Source organism: Doryrhamphus excisus, linkage group LG2 (genome assembly GCF_037039965.1).
Source record: "Doryrhamphus excisus strain RoL-2023G ecotype Guam linkage group LG2, RoL_Dexc_Guam_v1.1, whole genome shotgun sequence".
NCBI classification, from domain to species: domain Eukaryota; kingdom Metazoa; phylum Chordata; class Actinopteri; order Syngnathiformes; family Syngnathidae; genus Doryrhamphus; species Doryrhamphus excisus.
The window spans coordinates 1270794-1296165 of NC_136358.1; the positions used below are offsets into that span (position 1 = coordinate 1270794).

General features: G+C 39.2%; 1 protein-coding gene across 5 annotated transcripts in view; it reads left to right on the forward strand.

Annotated features, from left to right (window-relative positions):
• The window catches only part of arhgef39 (Rho guanine nucleotide exchange factor (GEF) 39), a 75409-nt gene that overhangs the window by 47143 nt on the left and 2894 nt on the right, over window positions 1-25372 (forward strand). Inside the window, exons 1-9 of one of the 5 annotated variants that reach the window (XM_058069025.2) lie at window positions 586-664; window positions 2185-2356; window positions 2895-2945; window positions 3011-3105; window positions 7898-8018; window positions 8389-8507; window positions 14316-14386; window positions 17547-17675; window positions 23039-23268. In XM_058069025.2, the coding sequence (XP_057925008.2) occupies window positions 591-664; window positions 2185-2356; window positions 2895-2945; window positions 3011-3105; window positions 7898-8018; window positions 8389-8507; window positions 14316-14386; window positions 17547-17675; window positions 23039-23268 (1062 nt within the window). In that variant the 5' untranslated portion in view covers window positions 586-590. Of the gene's footprint in view, window positions 1-585; window positions 665-2184; window positions 2357-2894; window positions 2946-3010; window positions 3106-7897; window positions 8019-8388; window positions 8508-14315; window positions 14387-17546; window positions 17676-23038; window positions 23269-25372 lie in introns of those variants that run through there. The other 4 variants (XM_058069027.2, XM_078794731.1, XM_078794735.1 and 1 more) reach the window with 4 other exon arrangements.

Sequence of the window (25372 nt, forward strand, 5' to 3'; positions counted from 1 at the left end):
TTTTATTTTTTATTTTTAATTTGTGTGACCCTCAGCTGAAAAACGTTTGGACATCCCTGCAATGTAACATTGATCACAACTGAGGAAATGCTCCTCCTCCCAGTGAATGAATGCCAATCTTGCAGCAAGGTTTGGCTTCTATCAACACTAGATGTCAGTGTTCTCGCTGCACTGTGAACCTGCAGCTAATAAGAAGAGCAGCCTGGGAAAACGCTACAGAAAACAAATGCATTGTGTTTTCCCGCGCTGAAAGCCTCTTCTACAGACAAATATTTATATATATACAATGTACATTTTACATTCATAATTTATTGGCTGTGCCTCCCTGTGTTTCCTGTTACCACCCAGCCCCAACACCTGTTAGGGTGAATTCTTCATGTGTTTTCACGGCCAGTGTTGCAGCAATCGTTATTGTTGTGAGAATTATAAATGATTTATATGCTGTATGTTCCCGGACAAGATTTTTCACTTTATATAGATATATTAATCCTAAAATATCAATAATACTTAATAGTAAACATCATGCAACCAAATGAAGTTTAATTTTGAAAGGGAAAAAAAACAAACCGGATGTTGCAACAACCAATCAGATGCCGTCTGAACCGGAAAAAGGAAGCCAACCCGAAAAGAGCGCTTGGATTGAAAGTGAAGACGTTAACGTAAGGTAAACGCCCTAATACTTTCATAATTTCTCAAATCAATTTATCAAATCAGGTTATCTTTAATATGTGGGAGAAACATTTTACGTCCTGTAGTCTTAAACTGTATTACAGTGTGGAAAGACATGTTTTCTGTTGTTATTATTACTTGTTATGCCACGATTCGTTTGCTGGGTGTTTGAATTGAACGCTTGTAAACATGTAAACAGTGCTTTTACAAACCAGTATGTACAGTAAAGTTAATTTTGCGCTAAGCCCGTGTCATTACAATGTGTGTTAATGGTACAGGAGCTGTCAGAATGATCAAAACACTAATAATTTCCAAAGTAGTGTTGAAAGTCTGCCATCTTTTTAGTTACACGCTTTATAATTAAACGACAGTCCCTTAAAACTACTGTTATGAGCTTTCCATCTCTGCTGGTTCAGAGGAAGTGGAGGGAAAGAGGGAATGGAATGCAGCAACCATGGGTGGGACACAGCTAAGCTAGCAGAGTACAGGTTGATATTAAGTTGACACATGTAAATATATACTTGGCATCTGATCTCGGGCATTAACAGATGTATCTTGCTTACAATACACAAACAAACAAGAAAATGCAGATTGTTTCATAGTTTCCTATAATGTGCTACTTTGGTAACAAGGGCAATTAATCCTTGTACAAGTGAGCCTGTCAGGTGACAGATAGAGCCATAAAGAGCTTTCTGGTAATTACACGACAATCGTCAATTAATTTGAAATGACAGCAATTGGTCAACTGTCTACAACAGAAGAGAGCGATAAACACTGGTATTGGTCGTTTGGAAAATGACCATCTCAAATATGCAACAATTGAGCTAAATGTGACAGCATTATTTGTGATTATATATTGAGGTAACACTGTGCAGATAAGTAGAGTAGAGTCAATGACAATTTTATAATGCCTTTGTACTTTTCCAGTAAACATGTAACACCAAAGCTGTGAAGTCAGAGAACAAGGCTTTGATACTAAGCAGAGTGGGGTTTGTTTAAAGAAGCCTGTCTGACAAAGAGAGAAGCGAAAACAAGTTTTGCAGAAAAGTAATATTTTAGAGTACATTTTGTGGTGTTATTTTTTTTTTCACATTAAACATTTCATGTCCAAAATAATAAATTTTCACTGTGTTATAATTCATTGTTCTAATTGTAAATGCAAAGCCCAGTATTCATGTACATTCTGGTTGTCTTTTTCAGTAAAAACCTGCAAAGTCTTTTTTTTTTAATTGGTCTGTCAGTATAATGCTTCTCGAATGCAGTAATGCAAAACAACTGTCAGATGATGAAAACAGTCCTGAATGAAGTTCATAGTTCATATTGTGAATGTCATAGTAAAAAGTTGGAAAATTAAATTCCTATTTTTGAGTTGGTGTGTCATTATATCCTGGCATGCAGCAATGCCAAACTGCCAGATGTTGAATGTAGTCCTGAAAAAAACTGCGCAATCACATACATATATGTATGATACTTTTAGATCATGGCATGGCTTTTTCTTTTAATGTGTTTCTGCAGGATAGCCGTCGTTGCAGTGACCATGAGCTTCTCTCCATGTCCACCTGATGCCCTCGCAGGCAACAGCATCCAACAACAGAGGGACCGCTGGGAGAGAAAGAGGAACGTAGTAGCCAGAGAGTTGGTGCTGACGGAACAGCATTACTGCCAACAGCTGGCGCTTGTGACCACTGTAAGTGCTGCAGGTGGCATCAAACACAAAATTTGGAATTTGAGCAACATTTTAGGTGAATGTTATAAATGGTCACTGTTTCATGGTTGACTGTCGACTGTTATTAGTCCAAAAAAGGCAAGTTGTAATGTGTAGTATTGTGGTCACTAGACATCAGCCATCTTACATTGATGAGACAAGACGTTAGATTACATTATCTTCACACTGCATGGAGTCCTAAAAAAGCGATGAGAAGAGCGAACACATTGTAGTAGTCTCCGCTACACATAAACATAGGTGAAACACTATAGTGTAATAATAGCGACAAGAAACTGAAGGCAGCAGGCATTGTACTTTTTGTGGGGACAACAGACTTTACGACCCACCAGTGTAGCCTAATTTCTACTCAATTACTCTCCCTCTGCCCTCCAATTAGGAGTCATTTCAAGCCCTGTGCTCATTCAATTTGCTAATCCCATTTCCAACTCAAATGACTTGAGACCAACACAGCTGTCACTTCATTGGGACAACATTTTTCTGCACTTGTTTCCACCTCTAGTGGGAAGATCTTGAGCGGTTAAAGCCTGGCGTGGGCACTACTATAAATAAAGTAAAACTGCAATTCATTAAAAGTTTCTAATGCTGAGCAATATTGGACTAACTTGTTTCTTGCAGTACTTTGTGGAGATCTTGAAGGCCAAAGGAACCCTGAGGCAGGACATTAGAGAAAGCATCTTCAGTTCAATTAAAGCCATTCACTCAGTAAACCAGTAAGTATCCCCTTGCATAATTTACGAATATCAGCGCTTTCAGGGCAGGAAGAGGCTGTGTAAAGTGATGGGGATAAGCAGTTGGTCCCCTGTGTAGGAATGCACTCATGATAAACTCTAGGTTTATTAAAGCATCATCCTTATCTTCACCATTAGTAGGAGTCAACGATAGGGATGTAGATTTTCTATCCACCCCCCCCCCTGGGTACATTACTGTATGTATTCTAATTTCAAGCGATAAAGCGAGGAATGGATATGGTTGATATATCTGATCACATGTAATTGAGAAAATTTCTCTTATCCTGTATATAACCTCATGAACAACATGAGAAGTTGAGGCACTTCCATGCAGACGTCTGCTCCAGCGGCGTTACTCTGCTTAATACAACACTACATCAGGAGACTGTATTCACCCTTTGTTACACTACACATACACAACTTTTGGTACTAGAAAGGGAAAGAACAAAAGGCTGAACAAAATGTATTTATTATCCATTATCCATTCTTTTGTGTCAGTATTGTGCAATAGGCATAGATGCAGTGTTGGGACTGTGTGATTGGTAAGATGCAGTATACTGTTTGTATATTTGCATGCATGTATACTGCAGTTTACTTACTTTACTTAAATGATTTAAAAATGGATTGACTTACTGTCACCCTGGCACACTTTTGAATCGATTCAACAGCACCCCTGCTGGTCACACTGAAGTCGTGCACTTCATTTTCCCTCACTTGCTTGCGGGCACGATTAATCCACAATATTTGTACCGCTTATCCTCATTAGGATCGCTGGAGCCTATCCCAGCTGACTTCCAGCGAGAGGCCTGGACTGGTCGACGGCCAATCGCGCAGCACCTGTAGACAAACAACCATTCACACTCACATTTATACCTATGGATAATTTAGAGTCGCCAATTAACTATTAACATGTTTTTCCTCTCACATTTTTGGAATGTGAGAGGAAACCCCACGCAGAACAATTGGGAGAACATGCAAACTCCATGAGATGCCACCACTCGGCCACCTTGCCTTGCAGCTAATCAATATAGTAACCAAATCCTAAATCACTTTATTGATTATTATGCTTAGCCATAATTATTTATTTATATAAAAAAGTCTTAAAACATAAAATACACCCACTGATGAGATATATTGTGTCTTTGTATAGCTTAAGTACAGCTAAAAGGGAAAGAAAATAGTGTTGTGTGAGTCATGATTAGGGTGCTCCAATGAAGACTGAAGTATGAATTACACATTGTGATGTATTGGATAAATGGTTCTGCGCTTCCCATACATCTTCATTATGTGTCCCGTTATTGAATTAGTGGTTGAAAAGCAATGGTAAGTACTCCATTTAAAAACACTCCATTGAGAGATAGTGTGTTGGACAGATTTATCACTGCAAAGTGATAGATTGGATTTTCCCATATTATGTTCTCCCACGGGTCGCATGGTGAGTTAGTGGTTAGCACGTCGGCCTCAGTCAGGAGAGCCGCCTTTGTATCTCTTTTGGAGCATCTCTGTGTGGAGTTTGCACTCTCTCTTCGACCGCGTGTGGGTTTTCTCCCTGTACCAAGACTTCCTCCCACATTCCAAAATCATTCCTGTTTGGCTAATTGGAGATTGTCTACAATATGCACTGCATGTATGCATATGTTATGCATGCATGTGCATAACAGCCGACTGTATTGCAATTATTTCTACACATTTTCACTTGATAACCACCATCTTTCATAATAGAAAACAATGGAAAGACTCCCAAATACAGAAAGCACATAAATTGTAAACACCACAATATAGAGACAAAAAAGACACACTGTTGTGTCAAAAATACTATATTATAAATTAAACCTGCTATGATTTTATATATGACGCTTGAATTAATGATGATGTATCTCCTTTCTATTTAAAGAATCCTATCCCTCTTTGGCACTTAACTATAAGATCACCACCATCGGCCAGCATATGTTGGTTAAAATAGGGGTGCATGGTAACAATGAGGGAATTAACCGAAAAATCTGATAAATCTGATAAAAATACCTCAGATAATAATAATTAAAAAAACTTTCTAACAAGGTGAGATTACCCGTACTGATCAGGTGAGCAAATCGAGTGCTCCTTCTTCCTCCTTCCTGTCCGCTACCTGAAACGCAAGCGCACTCTTTTGAAAAGTGCAAAATGTTTACCTAATACCTTTGTGCAACATGCAGTATTGCGTTATTCCTGCAGAATAAACTTCTTTACTACTGCGAGTAAAACTTGTTGATAAACATTCACTCCTGTTGATTTATTTTTTTCCCACTTTACCATGGAGCATGAATTTGAATTCAACCCAAATGCAAAGTGTATGTGTATTCATCTAATGTCCCTGTTTTGTTTACTTGCCCACAGAGTGCAGGAGGTGTAGTTTTAATAAATTCAGCCTTTTTTTTTTTTACGAGCTACATTAGAAAAGGAGACACATGAGTATATTGATATGCTGTGCCATTCATTCTGCTGCAGATTGTTTGTTGAGAAGAGAAAGGAAAACCGTCAGCCAAAGCAGCCATCCAATTATCCTGAGCTTCTAACATGCCAAAATAGGAATAAGACTTGAAAGACCTGTCAGTGGATCAGGCATGAAGAATAGCCACAGTGGATTTTAAAAAATGGGGAGGTGCGGGGGGAGGGATCATGATAATAATAGGTAGAGCATGAAAGGTAGATCAGACAACAAGTCTGTCAACTACAGCTGAACCGGTTAAAAAATCCTTTATTATCACCCATTTTCCGTATGTCTCTGGGCAAAGTCACAAGTAAATGTGCATGCAAGCAATTCCTTGTTTTGATTTTGTTTGTCGACAACCGTTTATATCAGTGTCAGTCAGCCAGGGCGTCGGAAGAAAACGAGTTCCACTGTGTCATCATGACCAACAAAATCACACCATTGACTGCCCTAAGAGAAAATTACTTTCACCAGGTATAAATTTATTAGCCACTTTTTGTGGATGTGCCCTAACAATGAGTATTTAAGCCGTCCCCAAGTGAAGGCAAGGCAGTCCCAGACGTCAACAACTGCATGGAATTAATGCAGATTAGCATGACATGCAGAATACTAATGTTGCTGATGGTCAGAGAATTGAATTGCTGGTAAAACAACAAACAAACAAAAAACAATCTTTCATTTCATATTCATCATAATAGCCTCTGGCAGTCAGAGGGAGGGGGATAAAACGGAAACACTATATTTCCCGCCCTTTGCCCTCGTTAGAACTCTCTCTGCTGCTCCTGCATCTCCTGATTATGAGCAGAGGCTACCTTGGTGTGCAACTTCATTAAAATCTATTTAAATCAACTTCAACTGCTCCTTCTAGCGTGTACGAACAGAAGTCTCTGGGAACATCATTAGAGAGTGGGAATGTGTGTGTGTGTGGTACTTCCTCTGAGTTTGGATAACAAGCTCCTTCACCAGTGTCAACACCCCCTACCGATTGCATCTGTGTTGCTATAATGTTCCTGACAGGCTTAACTACTGTTTTGCCTTTGCCTTGATCCACTTGTTTTGTTCCTGAGTTCAGCAGGCATATTCTCACTACAAAGTGGACCTGGGTGCCCTGAAGGTAGACCTACCGTCTGGGTTCTCGATAAATACACAAAGCGTAGGGAATAGGCCTACAAATGGCGCTACAGAGACTCGTCTGTTAAACCCTACCAATTAACGCGGGGAAGCAGCCCTCTAAAATTTGCTCAACCTTCGCACTTTCTCAAAACATTGGTGCCCTTTGCTGAGAAATGATACTTCAGATGTGATCGTGTCTTATTTGAGATCACACTGATGCAAAGCAGCAGTGTTTTCTCAGGCAGTAATGTGCACTCACTCAAATTCCAACGCCGCTTGACGGGAGTGCACTGAGGGAGTGTTGAAAATGAATATGTCAAAGGTCTTTGGTGCACAAATAAAGTTAATAATTCAGAAAATATGCAGCATAAAAAAAGAGTAACTTTTACCTTGCGTGGTGTTGAGGGTGTCTTCCTTTTTTATTCTTCTAATAGATGATAGTAACTTGATAGTATCTATGTTATCTTGGTTGTGAGGATCTGCATTTATATAATGCAATATTTTAGTATATAAATGCATTGCGCTTGGAATTTTGCAGCCTCACTCTATGGTGGTTTTTGAAAATTAATTAATGATTAAATGACCGCTGTTTTGTGGTTGACTGTGGACTAATATTAGTTTAAAAAAATAAATATAGTATTGTCACTCGGCATCACATTGATGAGACATGGCATTAGATTAGATTACAATGCATGGAGTCAGCCATGGCGTAGTGGAAAAAAGTGTTCTCCCATTCCTTGTGGAAGTGGTTAGTTTTTGGCCTCTTAATTTCCGTCTCTCCCACTCTGTTTGAATGTTTTTTCTTTAGTTAGAATAAATAAATTGGAGGATAACTCACCGGCCGTCTGTTGTCCTTGCAGTGATCCCGTTGCCTGCACATTACAGTTGAGCCATGTGTTGTAAACAAAGAATAATTGGTGTTTTTGTGTATACACGCCTCTAATAATAAAAAGTAATATTTAGAAAGTCATACATGTTAAAATGTTGCATTTCTGGACCCTACCACGAAGTGCCTTTTCTAGGCAACCCTCTTCTAGACTTGCTGTGAGTTTTTCTAACGTAGAATGTGTGCCTTGGCTCAGTAAAGGTTGGGGAAAACTGCGATAAATAGAGCTGATGTACAATACACAGTAGTTCTTTACACAATTACATCATGTTTGCCGCAATCCATGTGTAACATCCTGTCTTTTGTAGATCTTTGCTGGTCCACCTGGAAAATGGCTATTTCGGAAGAGGCTTTGACCAGTTTTGTCCTCAGCTGCACCACTACAACGTCTTTGTGGACAACATTTACAATGCCAGAAAAGTGCTTGTGGTAAGACGGAACCTCCACCACAGCAGCCGGGCAAAATTAATTACAAGAGAATGATCTTGTGAGTTTGTTAGTGGAAATATGCATCTAAAAAAGTGTACATACAAAAAGCTGTCCTACATACGCAAATCATTATTCCAGTGGCATCTAAAACAAAGAAATATATAAATGAGTGTGTTTTATTAGCCGTTGTGTAAAAAAAATCCAGATGAATACTGTCATGCTTTATTTTGAAGCTTACTTTGCACTGAACAGGAAGTCCCGACTTAAGTGGGTTCTACTGTACTGAACAGCCTCGAAAGCAATTGCCATTTTGCGCCAACCATGTCCAATTGAACATTTATAATGAGCTGAATTTGACCTCTTGTCCCAGGTCCAACTGAAGAAAAACAAGGCCTTCAGACGCTTTAAGAAACTTCAGGAATCCCGGCCAGAGTTCAACAGCCAAAAGCTGGAGGACCTGCTTCACCTTCCCATCGAGCGGATCGAGCAGTAAGTGTTCCAACTCCTGGTTCGCTGAAGAACCTTTGTGTGTAACCTAGAACTATATTTTTACCAAAAAAAATAATGTTCTTATTTATAGTAATTGTTATTAATTGACAAGTTTGAGTGTATTGTGTGGTGCTGAAGCATGGTACGCTTCCCTGATCCCAACATAGTTACATATTCAACCCCTAAAAATCAGTTATAAAAAGTTATTTTACAATAAGGTTTTAGTTAACGCCAAATAAAATGATTATGGTACTGCTACTGCTATTACGCGCATGCTGATTTTGTTCCGGTCAGGTTTGGGCAAAATGCACATTTTTGGGTATTTTGCTCTTGCAGACTATGTGTCGTACGCCACTGATGCGTGATTAGTGCGGCCAACGGACAAATATTTTATACATTCTCCACGCGAGTCAAGATGTTATTTTACATTTTATTTATCATTTTATTTTACATAAGCAGCCGACGATGTACCGGTACCTGGATGTCTGCTTAAACAGCAATTTATAGCAACACAATGAACACGGTGAAAGGCGACTTAATGAGTTGGTCGACATAAACGGGATAGACTTCAACGGGTTTCACTTTACTTGATTTGTTTTTGTGTGTTTGGTTGTTGTTTCACCAGTCATTTCCTGCATTTCAGAATCTATCGTCTCTGTTGACGGGTATAATTATTATTGTTTGTTATGGCACTACGTAGTATATACTCAGTCTGTCCAGTAACTGTCAAAATGTCTTTTGCTAAGTATCAGTTTGTGTTAGCTGTAATTTCATGCGGTCGTGATGATGCTTGTTAATTAGTGGAACAAGAAGAGAAATCATCTCAAATGTGCTTTCCAACACAGCAGATTTTGTGACACTAGTTTATCAAGCTGCTTGTTTGCATCTTAATTAGTTGGGGGATTTTTTTTCCCCCCATCTTCTCGCTTCTTCAGTGCTCATCATCCTTCCATATGTACTATCAAGCCCTTGACATGTTAGATCCATCCAGCTTGCCAGTGAGCTAAATCCTAACATCTGAGCGTTTATTCTGTTGTTTATATTTGTTAAACTACACAACCCATCAATGGCCTACTTTTTTCCCCCCTTTTGTTTGCAATTTTTGTATTTGTACTTGGGAAGAAGCTTAAAGTAACAGTAAAACACAAATCCTACCGTTACATCATTCCACTTCTGATGAAATAGCTCAGAAATGCATCCTTAACCTTTTGCCCCACACCCCAACAACATTTCATGTCATTGCACCCTTTTACACTCAATCTGATCAACAAGTCTCATTCAGTCATTCATTTTCTCTTCTACTTCAGGGTTACAGGTGAGATAACATTTTGCAAAAAGCAGGGTACCCTGGACTGATGACAACAAAGTTATTGCAGCATTGTTTTTAACTATATGAAAAGCAAATACTAACAGTGAAAGCCGGAGTTCATGAATCCGTTTATGTCCGTCCCGTTTATGTTGATGTCAACCAACTCGTCAGGTCCTCGCTCTTGTTACTAAAGAGTGCCCGCTTACGTCGTCACATGTTGTAGTATTGTTAAATTGATCATTATCGCCAAGCAGCAGGAAAGACAACATCAACATAAGGACTGTCTAATTACACAGCATTAAACTTGACTTTAACACAATCAAGTCTGGAACCAATCAACCCCGATACAAGAGGGATTACTTGATATGCAAACAGATGAATCAAAATAAAAAAATATGGTCAAATGGTAGAAAACGAGCATAATCGCGACCCCAGTGAGGATAAGCGGCATAGAAAATGCATGGATGGATGCTGGAAAACTATGTCAACAAATTGCTGTAGTTTCAAAAATTCTTTGTTGCCAATTCTGTTTTGTATTCAAGATTTGGACTTTAGTTGTGCATTTTCAATATTTGTACATGTTCAAAATCAAGTCTCACAACCAAATTATTTTGTATGTCTGTCCAAAAGTCACCAGCAAATGGCTAATGATGGCTAATTTTGTTTCAAATTTCAGTTATGTCCACAACAACCTATTATGTCGATGCCCGTCTGAGGAGCCTCAATAAAGTTGTGTTTAAAGACCAAATGTTCTGAGCAGAAATGAAAGGTATATTTGTGGTGAGCCAAGTCCAACATTTTTTTTTAATTAGACTATAATTAGCTTTCATTTTAATGTCCAATATCATTGCAATGCTTTCACATTGTGACCGTCCAGTCTGCCTAAACATTTCAGAACATACATTGCTAGTATTAAGCATTTTGTGATGTGTTTTTGTGAAATACTTTGCTGTAAAACGCATTTGTCTACAGAAAGTAGCGCAATAGAATTATCTATGACTGACAGATAGTCATTCTCCAGCATAACCTTGTGCCGCTCAGGGTTCCCTTGTCCACTTTCCGTCATTACCATCGATTGGTCTGTCGTTCCATGTGAAACTCAGGAGACTCGAGGGGACACGTCTAATTCTATGATGATTCTATGAAGTGGCATGAACATAAGCGCCCCTGGACGGTGCCTCATTTTACCGTTCTCTGGCTCAGTTGCTGGGAATGGTAAGAAAATGGTTGTCCTGTAACACCATTTACGGATGATGGATGGTGTGCAAAGCCTGGAGTGTAGATACTTATGTTGCTGCTGTGAGACGACTAAAAATAATTGCTTTTATTAAGTGCTGTTCACAAGGAGTCTGTGTCCTCCCCGCATTATGACAGTGATGGGGTCTCAAGTTGATTGTGGCAGTGAATAACAACCCTTTCTGCCAGGATTGGCGACATTTACGCCGATAATGGAGTTTTAGCTCTGATGGAGACTGCTGCAGTCCTTGGATGTTTGTTCTCTGAGCCGAGCGCTATTTAGTGTAACAAGGCAAAGGCTGAACAGGACACAGGAGGCGTGTGTTCTGTAAAAGGAGGACAAAACCAGATGTCTTTGGGTCATTGTCATTCTTGGTAGCCATTGTCAAATATGTAACATTTGTTGTGCAAGGCTGCCACACTTGAAATGGTCTTTCATTTGACAAGGTAGGATTTCAAATTAGCTGCTTTTGTGTGCTCAAGGTGCTTCTGTCATTCCCTACATCCGCGCACAGTCGCGCTATTTCAGACAAGGACATATACTACTTATATACACGTTTATGCATGTGCGTGTGTATTTACGGTAGTGTGAAAAATCGTGATTAAATTTTTTTTCCCCATGTTTGACACACTTAAATATTCCAGGTTATCAAACTAATTGAAATATTAGCCAATGACAAAACAACTGAGCACAACACTTTTTAATATTAAGAGAGAAAATAAAGCAACATGGCCCTGTGTGAAAACATTATTGCCCCCTAAACTTCATAACTGGTTGGGCCAACAACTGCAATCAAGCGTTTGCAATAACTTTCCATCTCTGACACCACTGTGGAGGAATTTTGGCCAGCTCATCTTTGCAGAATTTTTCTAATTCAGCCACACGGGAGGGTTTTTGTGCATGAACTCGTGCCACAGCATCTCAATACGAGCCAGGTCAGGACTTGACAAGATCACTCCAAGGTTGTTTTTTTCACTCGCATCTGCTTTTGCACACACAGCCATCTTGTTTACATGTGTGTCCCACAGCAGAATATTGTAAATACACTGTTGTTATCCTCATTGAGTGGACAAAGTGTGTATGGTTCGTGGTTACGGTTTGTTAAGGAATTGCTTCTAGTACCGTTCGTCGTACGGTACAGACCATAGAGGGTCTCTTTGTAAAGGTTCTGATAATAACAATATAATACAATGTGTTGAAATAGAAACAATGGCCTTTTACATCTAACAGGGAATCAAATGGCTACTCAGATAAGATTTGTGACCACTGATGTACGTTTAAAATCACATTTCAAAAGAAAATGTTCTGGAGTATTTAATTATTGCATGTTAAAGCATTTACATTTACGCTTAATAAGAAGGCAACAAAGCGACAGTCTGAAACTGTGGTGTTGTATGTATTTTTTGTCAAAATAAATATACATATACAAATGGTTAGACCACTTAGTTTCTTTTTTGGAAGTACAATGTTATCATAAGTGATTTTGGAAAAATGAAGAAAACCACAGAAGTGGCCAGATGTCATCTGATATCATGATATCATTAAACTCTAGTATGTTAACAAATGTACCTCCATTAAAGTGAAGAAACAAGGGTTGTTGAATAATATTTTTCCCTCACTGTATATATACTGTATATTACTTGATAAATTCAAATTGATGTGGGCAGACAGTCCGTATAATCAAGCTGTAGTGTTTGTGTGTGCATCAAATCACCAGCTCATACCTTCTATTGAAAATATCCGAGCTGTTGGGAATATGCTTCCGATTATGTTATTGTCTCATTATCTTTCTTTGCTTTGGTACTAATGAGTGGGACAGGGCAGCTTAATAAGTGAGTGTCATTTACATTATTTGAAATCTGCTGTAATGATGCTCGTTAGACTGTTTCCTTTGTTACTCGGGTTGCTGGTGTAATTAGAATTTCCTCTCAACTCCTTAAAAAAAGAAAAGAAATGAGGGCATCCATTGCTAATAATGCCTGTAATGCATTTGTTACTACAAGATGGTACAAGAAGAGACGGAACTGGAATTATTCCTCTTTTTAACTGTCCTTTAATTGATGTAGGCTTAATTGGAGCTTGTTAGACATTCGTTTCATTTCTAATTAGTAATCGACTACACGCACAATGCCCTCCTTCTTGTCCAACAACCCCCCACCCCCACCCACAGACTCACCAGTGTGAAAGCCTACCCCAAAGACCTTATAAATTAATTTGTGTTTACAGTGTTTGTGCAAGTATTGAATTGCTCCAGAGGAGTCCAGATGAGTCTGTCGTTAACACAAAACATGTTTTTATAAATGACAAATTAAAGGTATAAATGAACATTTAAGGTTACTTTTAGAAACCCATGATGTGGCTGAATTCAACTTCAAGAAATAGCTCATGGCAAAACAAGAAGGTGGTGCCTGATGTCGCTGTCGTAGTGTGTCTTTGGCAAGAATAACATATTCAATGAAAGGTGTAAATGAACATTTAAGGTTACCTTTACTGCCATTGAAGTGAATGTTCTTTCCAAAGACATGATGTGGCAGCGAGATCAACATGGAAACCTCTTTTGTCATGAGTTATTTCTCACTTTCTTTGTCAAATGCTGGCAATTACATACGTTTAAACATTTAAATGACATTTTTTGGTTTATTTATATTGCCGTGATTAAACCTGTGATCTGAGGTGAGAAACACTACTGAATTCAAGAAATGGAACTCATGGCAAAACAAGAAGGTGGTGTCTGTGTTGATGTTGCTGCCATATTGTGTCTTTGGCAAGAATAACATATTCAATGAAAGATGTAAATGAACATTTAAGGTTACCTTTACTGGCATTGACATATCTGATGAAGGTAAAAATAACTTTATATGTTCATTTATCCCTTTCATTTATCATTTATGTTTCGATGCTTTTGGAAGTGATTTATGCATTTCATTCATTTTCTATCGCTTATCATGTAAAAACTAACAAACATCTATTATGTTTATATTTTTGGCTTTGTCGAGCGGATTAATTGGATTTATATAGTAGAGCAGGTCGTCCAGAAACTGGAAGGTTGGCAGTTCGATCCCACCTTGCCTCCAGTGTTGCCCACATTCTGTGTCATACGCCTTTACGTTGTATTTTACATTTCAATGAAATACAGTATGTGTGATGAAGCATAGATGACACTGACAGTAACATTTTAATGTAGCCATTTGTCATTGAATCATCCAAATGTAAACAATTTTTTCAGGCGATTTTATTTCAGTATTTATTTGTCTTTTCTTAGGTATAAACGTTTTCTGCAGGTGATGGCTGCCAATACAAGTCCAGATGACCCAGAATTCCAGCAGCTTTCACGTAAGTCCTTTTTTTATTTTCATGCTCCTGTCTCAGTAATAATTCTGATGCCACAACACACGCTCAGACCAAGAGCTATAAGGGAGTGTCCACAGGGCGGCCCAGGTTCTAATTTGGGGGTTTTTATTGTCCCACTGCACAGAAATTTAACATATTTTTTCCTTTTTCAAGGAAACTGTTTTCCTGTTTTTTTCCTGAATATTTTGGTCAATTTCGACGTAGTACTACATAGGCATGGGCTGGTTACTGGTTACAAGGTATGAAAAAGTTACAGTTCCAAAATTCATTAATTCAAAAAATGTTAAACGTATTTAACAGTTCAATTCTTTTCAATAATGGTATTTCAAAATAACATTTTCAATATGTTGTACATGTATAGTAGATATGCTGAGAAGGTTTAAATATATTTTTCTCAATCTTCTGCGATAACCTTCATGAATTTCCTGATGTTGTTATGACTTTGTGCTCATAATATTTTCACTTTTTCTACAACCTAATTTTCCAAAAATGATAACTTTCTCATAATATTCTGATTTTAAAAAAGTATGTTTTCTTTTTAACTCTATGCTACTAAAACAAATTTTTTCCTCATAATTTAGAATTCATTCTCTGAAAATTGCAACTTTTTTTGCATTAGAATATGACTTTTTTGTATTTTTGTAAAATTACTGCTGTTTTTTTAATGTTTCAAATATTTTAAATTTTCTTTTTGTACATTTTCTTCTCATTTTCTTCTCTACCACATTCATCTTGAAAACTTCTTTTTTCAACTTTTGTTACAATGTTTGTTTGTTTTTTTTCTTGTTAGATTACAACTTTTTTCTCTTAATATTTTGACACTTTATTCTTGTAAAACTACTGCAGATTTTTTCATATTTGCTGCCTTTTTTTTGTATTTTTAGAATGTGCTGCGGGCCAATAAGCACATCCCCATCTGAGGTGCTCTCGGTGGGGTTGTTCATTCCTCATTTCGGTTCTCATCGTGTTCACACTTGACCAAATGAACCATCGTGGGTTTAACCAGAACACACTCTAATGGACAACCCCTGAAACTTTCACTTTCATTTTTAAAGTCTTCATTTGAGTCTGTGTTCATTCCCCGTTTGCCGTTATTGTCGCCGCCGTGCTGTGGCTAGTCGAGAAATGAAAGCGCGGCAAAGCTCACTATGAGTGCAACTTCTAGTTTGATGTGGATTTTGATATAATTAATTGGGAGTGGATCAGAGGATATTAAGCAGGCGTGATATTAATAAATAAAATCCTCCAACATCAACACAAGTCCCGATAATGACTCATTTCAGTCGTCAAATAAACAGCGAAGCTGACTGAAGTGTGGATGTACACAAGGAATTATTTATGTGTATCAATTAAAATCTCATCGCTGATGTGCTGCCTTTACTTACAAATTAAAACAGCCCCTGACTCTAAGATGAAGGTACATATCTAAAAGTGCTCCACCATTGCCTCTTCCTCTTCTCATTAGTGATCTGTTTTTAAACTCTGCTGCTTTTTATGGGGGCTGAGTGTGTTTGTGTGTGTGTTTGTCAGTGGGAGTGGATCGTCAGCCTGATTGTATCGTATAGGGAATCATTTCAAATATATATATTCCAGACAAATCACAATGAATCTGATTAATGAAACAATACATTCCAAGACGACTTTGTTGTTGTTATTGTTGTTTTCTCTTGTGTTTCTTTGTTGTTTCCCCCCCCAAAGGTACTCTTTTTGCACTGCTTTGCATTCTTGCTCGATTTTAATTGTTGTAATTGCAGCACTTTGGGAGTTTTTATTCGATATATGACACACTAGAGCGCACCTCAGATGCAGTAACAAGGTGTAACCCCAGAAATGAAGCTCAGCCTTTGAAAGGTAAAAGTTCCTGCCATGCTTGCCGTGCTTGCAGTGCTTGCGCCATGGTCAAACACTATCTACACAGTAAATAAGTGGAATAAAGTGCTTCAAGAATATGGAAGATTTTTTTCAGCGTGTCTAATGGGGTAGATCTATTATTAATGCCTCGGCCAGATCTCCTGTCAAGAATACGGTAATTAGAAGTTGTTGTTTTTCTGAGGCAGCTAATGTAAAATATTCCGGGCACGCACAACAAAAGGGGAAAAGTCTACATGCTTGCCTTGTTTGTGTTACATTGTAATTGTTGTGAAGTTAAGCGAGCCAATTAGGCTGTGATTATTTTAGTCGGGAGAAGTCACGTTCATCCAGAGGTTCGTTCCCCGGAACAAAAGAAATATTGCGCTTGTAATTGCTGTATAACTTGTACAGTAGTTACTTCAGATGTGTTAATGATGCAACTAAGTGTTCACAGACATTTTTATTACTGGCTGTCAGTTGTTTTTGTTTTGTCGTATAAAAAGAAAAAGCATCAAGATCTTAAAAAGACATTGGAATTCATGAAAGATTTGTGTCTTCTTTTCACTCATTTGCTAGGAGTGGGCAGGATGAAATACTTGAAATCTCATGATGACGTCCACATCAAGACGGTTGAGTCGTGCAAATCAATTTTACAATTGTATGATTTAACATATGCGATTATTTGTCCGACCATAATTTTTACATTTGTTTTTGAGCCGCATTTTGTTTGGTGTTTGGAAAATAATAACTATAAAAATATATAATATTCATGTATTTTTTTAAATTGTCTATGTTTTCCTTTTTCGTCAATGGATGTTTGCAAAATAAAATAAATAATAAACAATCAATAATACATAAACACATTATTTTATAATGGACTTTATTGAATATTTTCAAACTTTTACTAAATATTACAAACTACCTGTATTCTAGACTCTAATTATTCATACTTTATCAAATATAAATTTAGGGTTTTATTCTACTTTATTTTGAACTATATGCTGTTTTGTTTTTTGTTTCCTTTGTTTTTGTCAGTGTGAATTTTGAAAATCTTATTTTGGAATTTATTGAATATTTGATAACTTCAAACAAATAGAAAATTGCACTATTTAAGACTGTATTATTAGAGAAAAAAATTTTTTAAATAAATGTAATTCATAATTACATAATTTCTATTTATATCTTGAAGCTTGAAGCAATTTGCAAGAGTGTTCCGCTCGTGAGTTTTATTGACAAGTAATCTGCAAGTGTATGGTTGATTGAACAAACACCACGTGTGTGTTTGCCACAGGGGCGGTGGCTGCGGTGGAACTGCTGCACCAGCGCATCCAAAAGAACACCCGGCGGCATGAGAACCACCTGCAGCTTTGCCGGGTGCAGAAACTGCTGAAGGGGCGAAAGACGAAGGTGTTGGCTGCAGGTTAGAGCCTCTGATCACGTATTCTTTTCATCTCGTTCAAGGAGCACCTCAAACCACCCCTCTCTGCATCTATTGTTGTGTCCTGTGGGACTTGGGGAGGGGGTGCAAGCACAGTATAGGCACACAAAAGGGAAATTGTCTAAATATAGAGACAAGATCTGGATTATTTGTATACTTTTTTTATACTAATCAATGCACCTTTCTGTCCACTTGGAAACATTACAAACAATGCTTTTCCATTTCCCGTAACTTCCTTCTTGTTCAATTATTTCCCTTCTTTCTACTTGTGGAGCGGTGGCCCTTTTCTCCCCGCCACTCCCCCTCCTGTTGTTGGTCCCCAGAGATCTCGGCCTCCTCGTTGCTCCACTCGCCCTGCCAATCTCCCCCGGGACCAATTAGGGCCCAGTCTCATCTCGCGGACCTGCAGATAAAAAGGCAGCCAAAGTGTGTGTTTTTTTTAGATATGGGTAATGCATGTGTGTGCGCACCAAGCCACGGGAGTGTGTGTTTGTTTAGTTGGATGTGCAAGCTTTTTTTTTTTTTCTTTTCCGTGGGAGTGCTGGTGTAGGCTAGGAGCAAAGCGCCGGATAGCAGTGCATCTCTAATGCTGATGTGGAAAGTTTCAAAAGCGCCTTTCATTCAAGTTCTCAGGCCCCTCTCCCTCCGCCGCCTTTCCAGCCAATAAACCCCCAGTCCCACCAGGCAGACTTCAGAGCGGCTGCAGCCTCACACCGATCCATTTGGCTTCCACCCCACTAGCATCACCATCTAATGTAGGGGAAAAGCAAAACCTCTGCCATTTACAGATGAGACGCGTCAGGCTCCTCAACCGTATTAAGTAGCTCTGTAGGAGATTGAGATTGGTGGGGGGGGGGCTACTGTGAGACATAAAGCCTGAATCAATGGGACATCCATACAGCAGACAGATGCCCTGTTTCTCGAGGAGACAACAGATTTATGTCTGCCTGCTGGCTCCTTCAATTGAAAACCAAGATATTGCACATTTTGGCACATTTCAGCTCTCTCTTGAGAAAAGATTTGTTTATGCAATAACAATAATGTCTTTGTCGCGTCATTGCCACACAAGGATTTCAACAAAGTCCATTCAGTATTGAGAGAGACTGAGATATGACTACTGATGAGGCATAATAATTGATTAGTCGATTAATTAGAGTCCGATCAATTGTTGATCAGTCGAGTATTTGGGCAGTTGCAGTGTACTGTTTGACTGCAGCCAGCAGAGCTGCTGTTGAGAAAAAACATTGAAACAAAAGAAAAAATATTAGAACACATTCATTTTAATTAAATGATTACAGAATATATAATGTGTTCAAAATAACACGTTTAATCACACTCTTCTGTTTCTGCAGTCCAGGTGACACAAAACTTTTCTCAGTACCCTAATTCCTGACTTGGATAACGTACAAGATGCATGAGTGTCAGTGTACCAGAGTGTAAGCTAATGAAAATGTTTATTGTATAAAGCAACAAAAAACTGTAATTGTACAACAAAGACTTTTCTTATGAACGAAGGACTTCAAGCCTACGGTATCATCGAGCATGGAGCCCCAACTTACAACAGATGACTGTCTTCAGGCCTAGAATAAGTAAACCCACGTCTGATAACTGAACAACCTCCTGGATAAACGTTTCCAGAAGCGCTTCAAAGGGTGAATACAGCCAACTTTAACTTATAAGTCAGGGAATTATAAATATTGTTAACTCAAAATGCACCTTACAGTAAATTATATTCCTTATAATTGCCTGATTTTGCTGTCTATGTTGACATATGTAGCATATGTATTCATTGAGTCAGTCATTGACTACGATCCATTAGAAGTTCACATACACCAATTATGAGGCAGGTCTTATCAATTTTATGCCTTTAAAGACATGACATCCCCATCAGCGATGTAGTGCATCAACACTGACTTACCCCCCCCCCACAAACCCATGAGTTCTGGTCGGATTTCAGTAATGAGGAACGTAGTTCTGGTTAGTTGGTGGTTTGTAGCTTTTTATACAAGACTCTGCTGAAACTGTAATACTGATTAAGAAATTATTTTGGATATTACTTTAAGAATGTTAATTTCATTTTTTGTGGTTGACCCTCCATTGTTTCCTAAGGGGAAAATGTCTTTGAATGTTCTACTCCATTCTAAAGAACACCGTGTTTTAGTGGGGATCTGGACTTGTTTACACTGGATCTGAAAATTAGTCACGTAAACCTAAATACATGCCAAATCTGACTTGTCCTCATTCTGTCACATCTCTGTGCACATCTCTCTTTCCCTCTCTCTCTGTTATTGCTCTATAGTACAGAGGAGCAGGACCCTTTGTAGATCAACCTTTTATTTCCTGCCCCACCTTTCCTCCAGCCTCCCCACCTGGCCTTGCCCCAAAGACTTTGTAGTGTGAGTCGAGGTGCTCTTTGACAAGGAGAACTGAAAAGCCTTTACATGGAGAGGAGTGCTTGGCACCTCCTGCTCTTTGAATCCTCTGCTGCCTCAAAGTCCAGCGGATGGTCAGATGCTAGCAGGGAGTCTGAGAGAAAAAGAGTACTCTTCAAGGCAGTAAGCCCAACTTCTCAGACTCCATCAACAAGTTTAGTACAGCTGATAATGTTGCAGTGGAACCTTAATGTTGGGGGGGGGGGGTTGTCTACATAACCACAATCGAAACTAACCATTGCTTGCACAACAGCTGCTGCTGTAATTTAGTTATATGATCTCTTTTCTAGTGGCTAGCATTTTCTTAGCTTTGGTAGAATCCATGTTAATACTGCCATGCTTTTATTTTGGAACATACTTTACACTGCACAGGAAAATGTATAACTAGACAGTTGTTACATTGTTGTCATTGCGATGATGGTGTAGTTAATAATATTACAACATATGTCGGCATTAACAAACCGATTGTTTTTTTGTGGATTTTAAATATTATGATGACTGAAGCGGTCGACCATGTATTCAACGTTGACCCAAGTGGGAATAAGAACAATAGACATGGACTCTATGAGTCTGTCGACGTAGACAGATTGTCGATATTAGCAGGACCGACTTAAGCGACTTAACAAATGTCATTTTCTTTGTCACTTGTACTAAAGAGAAAAAAAAAAGAAGTTAATACCCAGATTTTAATTTGACGTCTTTTGAAATGCATCCGTTTCAGAAGAGCGGACACCAGCAGCTTTCCGATGCTTGAGCAAACATGCAACACATTGCTGCTCAAGCATGAACTAAAAGTGATTGCATGTTCTGTTGTACTATTAGGATGCTTCAACTTAATTTATTGAGAAAACAAATGCAGGTCGTCATCCAGCTGTCGTAGTTTTTCACAGCGAAAAACATGTCTGACAGGAATCACAATTCATTTTCATGCAGCTGTAGTCCATCGCTTCCCAATGGTGCAATTGAGTTACGACGGGCTGCACAATCCACTTTGTGGGCTAGCATACAGTCTCAAGGCCTCTTAGAGCTCATTCTCAACTCATCAGTGGCGTTTTGAAAATGAAAAGAAACTTTATGCATCGACGCAGTGCAACAGTATCATAGACATAGAATGTTATTAAAGGTGGTAGTTTGCAGTCTGTACAAGAGCAATGTGACATCTGTGGGTCATTTTCACCATAATCGATCAAGGAAATGTTGTGAGTCTTGCTCGGTTGTGTGGTTTTTGTGTAAATCCGCTCCCTTAAAAGCTGGAGGTGTTGGTTTTATAAGACAAACCAAGCCATACTGTGAAAATTATAACATTTGATTTAACAATTGCAAACCACGGCTTCAGCAAATGAGAAAGTCACATCTCTTGACTGCTTTTCCATGTGACACCCATGGCATTTTAAAAGCAATTTGACCCCCGCCCGGCTCCCTTGCACTTAATCTCGGCAGGGCTGTCTATAGCTGAAAATGTCTTCGGTGAGCCCCACAGGCACAGCTCGGGCCACCCAGGCTAGGTGCAATCACAAGCTGCTAACTGGGGTAATTACAAAAAAATATACCCTGGACACATGTTGAATTTTCATCTTATCTATCCAAATGTCAGACTATTGCTTATTAGCTCCCGTCATGGTCCTGCCAATCACGGTGAAAGAGATGAGCACTTTGAGCAGCGTCTCTCGCCCTGCCTCCTGCTGGGCCTGTCTTAGATTTTCTGTCATCTTCTTTGCGCTCTTCAAACAGCCTTCATTGTCCTTTCTCATGTCAGTATGACCTACAGTTGTCTAATTAATTTTGTTGTCCGAGCGCAGTCATTTTATGTAAAAGAGATGACACTAATTGCCACTTTTCAGATTTTTCGGTCTCCCCTCTAACGAGCTCCAGACACAGTAGAAGAATACAATACTCCCTCGTTTGTTGCAGTGATTGGTTCCAGACCCGACCCGTGATAAGTGAATTCCCTCCAAATGGGATTGATTATTTATAAATTGAACATTTTCATAGTTAGAGCATAGAAAACCTGTTTACGACCGTCTGAATCCAGATTTTTTAACTTTATTAGAACCCTCGAGACATGAACTAACAACCCTATAGCCGCCTTTACACTCATATTACCCAGTATTGTACACATAATAAGGGTAAATAAGGCATTTAAAGGAGAACTGCACTTTTTGCCCATCATTTACAATCCTTACGTGAAACATTAACATATTTATTTACCTTTTCTGTGAATTATAACACCAGAAAAAGAGTTAATATGAGTTAGCTAGCAATGCTTGTCATAGGGACACACCTATTTTGACTACGAAGCCCTCTTAAAAAAAAAAAAAACTATACATGTACATATACATGCTGAGGGCTGCACGGTAAAGTAGTGGTTTGCACACATGTCTCACAGCCAGGAGACCCGAGTTCAATTCCAACCTCGGCCATCTCTGTGTGGAGTTTGCACGTTCTCCCCGTGCATGCGTGGGTTTTCTCCGGGTACTCCGGTTTCCTCCCACATTCCAAAAACATGCTAAGATAATTGGCAACTCCAAATTGTCCATAGGTATGAATGTGAGTGTGAATGGTTGTTTGTCTATATGTGACCTGTGATTGGCTGGGGACCAGTCTAGGGTGTACCCCGCCTCTCGTCCAAAGACAGCTGGGATAGGCTCCGGCATCCCCCGCGACCCTCTTGAGGATAAGCGGTAGAAAATGAATGAAAGGTACATAGATGATAACATGTAATACTTACAGTATCTTTCCATATTTTGATGATTTAAAACATTACTGAAAATTCTTTCCTCGGCGCATTGATACACATCAAGCATCCGTCAATAACAGCAGCATAGATACCACAACATCACTTACAATGTCTCCAATTACTGGTCGTCTATAGCAAAAAGACGCAGTCATAATGTGTATATGTCTCCTCTACAGAGAGGTGGTACATCCGTGAAGGCTGGCTGAAGGTGGTTCCCTCCAAAGGCGCAGACGTCAAACCCAAGTTGTTTTTCCTGTTTTCGGACATGCTTCTGCAGACCAAGCGATGCAGCTCACTGCACCCCACCAGCAGCGACAAGTTTATAGGCCAGCACGCCTATCCGCTGAATCAGTGCGCCGTGGAAAAGGTCTTCGGCCACACCAAGAGCAAAGGGGGCCTGCTCAGTGTGAGTGTCTGCCTAGTGTCATATTCATTCATGCATTTTACATAACACTTATCCTGTTCATGATCACATGAAAGATGGAGGCCCAACACGCAAGAAGTCTGAAGTGGTCCTGTCATGACTTGGCAAGGAAGTTTTCATATTACACCTCATTTTAAATTCATCGTGACCATTTTTGTCGCCATTTTTGCTGCAGCAGCACAGCTTCCGACATCCTACCTTACAATGTTTCTTATTTTGGGTTTGTTGTCATGGCGACGTGTTGTAGTATTGTTAAGTATTGTTGTTAAACGACAACAACAAGGTAACTTCTGTCTCGATACACAGCATAAAGATGCACAAAGAAGTAATATCTGTTCTATGGAAATACACAACAAAGTTCACCAATGAACGAAATAGTCAGCATGTTGCAGCAGGTGGACACACATCTGGTTATGGATTTGTGTAACACATGACTGAGCACTTAGCACAAGTGTTATTTAATATCCTACTTTCATTTGGATTTGTCTTCCTTCTGTCCTCCGGTTTAATGTCGTCAATTGAACACCAGCAGACTTTCTGCTGCAAAATAAGAACGCCTCAAAAAGTAGAACTTTGAATGTTTCATCCCAGCCTGGTCTGTCTCCCAGGTCTCCGTGCAGCTGCTGGATGACAAATTATGTCTAAATGGTTTAGTTTCTGTCATGAAACATTCAGCGGAACCAGTCGCGCATCATTGAGCAAGTAACCAAAGCGTTTATGCGGCAAGTGTTTACTGCCAATGCTGCATGGTATCAATATTCATTCCGGTTGATGTTCCATCTCCGAGAGAGTCTTTATTTCCTGCTGCTAATGCGCGTCGCTGTAATACATAAAAGCTACGTCGCGCTTTGATTGCGCTGCTTGCGGTTTTTCAATTCCTTTTCAAGTGAATTCAAACTGGTCTTAAGCTTGCAAGTCGGCCACACTGGGCACATGTGTTTGGTGAAATGTGTTTTAAAATATAAGAGTGGATTAAAAATGAAAAGGGGCGTGTTAAGTCTGGCTTTGTAGGTCATATTAGAGGCCTTCTATTGCTTTTTATTATGACACAGAGGAGGGGTCGCTCCATTTTCAGCTAATCTGAGGTGCAACAACTTAAACGGGTTCGATTGGACTCACACTATTAACATAATGTGATGGGAATGAGGCCATTTTCATTCCTTGATCCACTTCCTCTTTGTTTTTAATCGATTCCAACGTTGATTAGACGGTAAAGACAGTCATAGTTAGTCATAGTTGTAATATTTGGTGTGCGTTAACAACCGAGGAATGCAGCGACGGCAGTCTGCTGCAAGATAATCTCTCAGTTGTTGCATCAGATTAGGGGGCAGATCCATCTCTTCCGGCCCTCCAGTAAATACATCTTCCTCAAGTCTTGTCACCGCTTTCCGCCAAGCCTTGTCTAATGGCACAAATAGCATTTCATTAGCCTCTTATCCCTACCGAGGCCTGAATGCATACTCAATAGCATTACACGTAATTTCTCATAAGGACACATTATTGATCCTGGACTCCTACCTGAGCTCAAGGAAAAAAGGGGCTGTCAGCACTCCTGGGCCCTCCTCATCCGGTGCCATGAAGAATTAAAGCCAAATTAAATTTGACAGCTATAAATGCCATGGCAATTTATATGCAAAGTTTGGGAGGAAAAAAAATACTTTTATTAAAATTTATTGTTTTCTTTGTGGCTCAACCTGAGTTTTTCCTCTCTCGAACTTGCCTTTTCTCTCCCCGTCTCCTCCTCCTCCTAATATTCCCTCGCTGCTTGAATATTTTCCCACATCCCCGACAGATTCTCTTTGATGTATAAATAATCAAGCTAAATTATGTGCGGTGATGAGGCGCCGAGCTCTGTCGTTCTTATTATACAAAGTAATCTCTACCTAACAGGGTCAGATTTCCTGACAAATCCCTAATCACTCCCACTGCCGTAGAAGGAGAATCAAATGGCGTCCCCCACGTGCCGAGTGCCTAATATCACGCACCAGTCCATTCAGCCGAGCTCTTTAATTAGATAATACTTTGTGGAGGGAACATTTTTTGACATCTTAATCTATTTTAATGTATAATAAGAGACTCCCTCCCC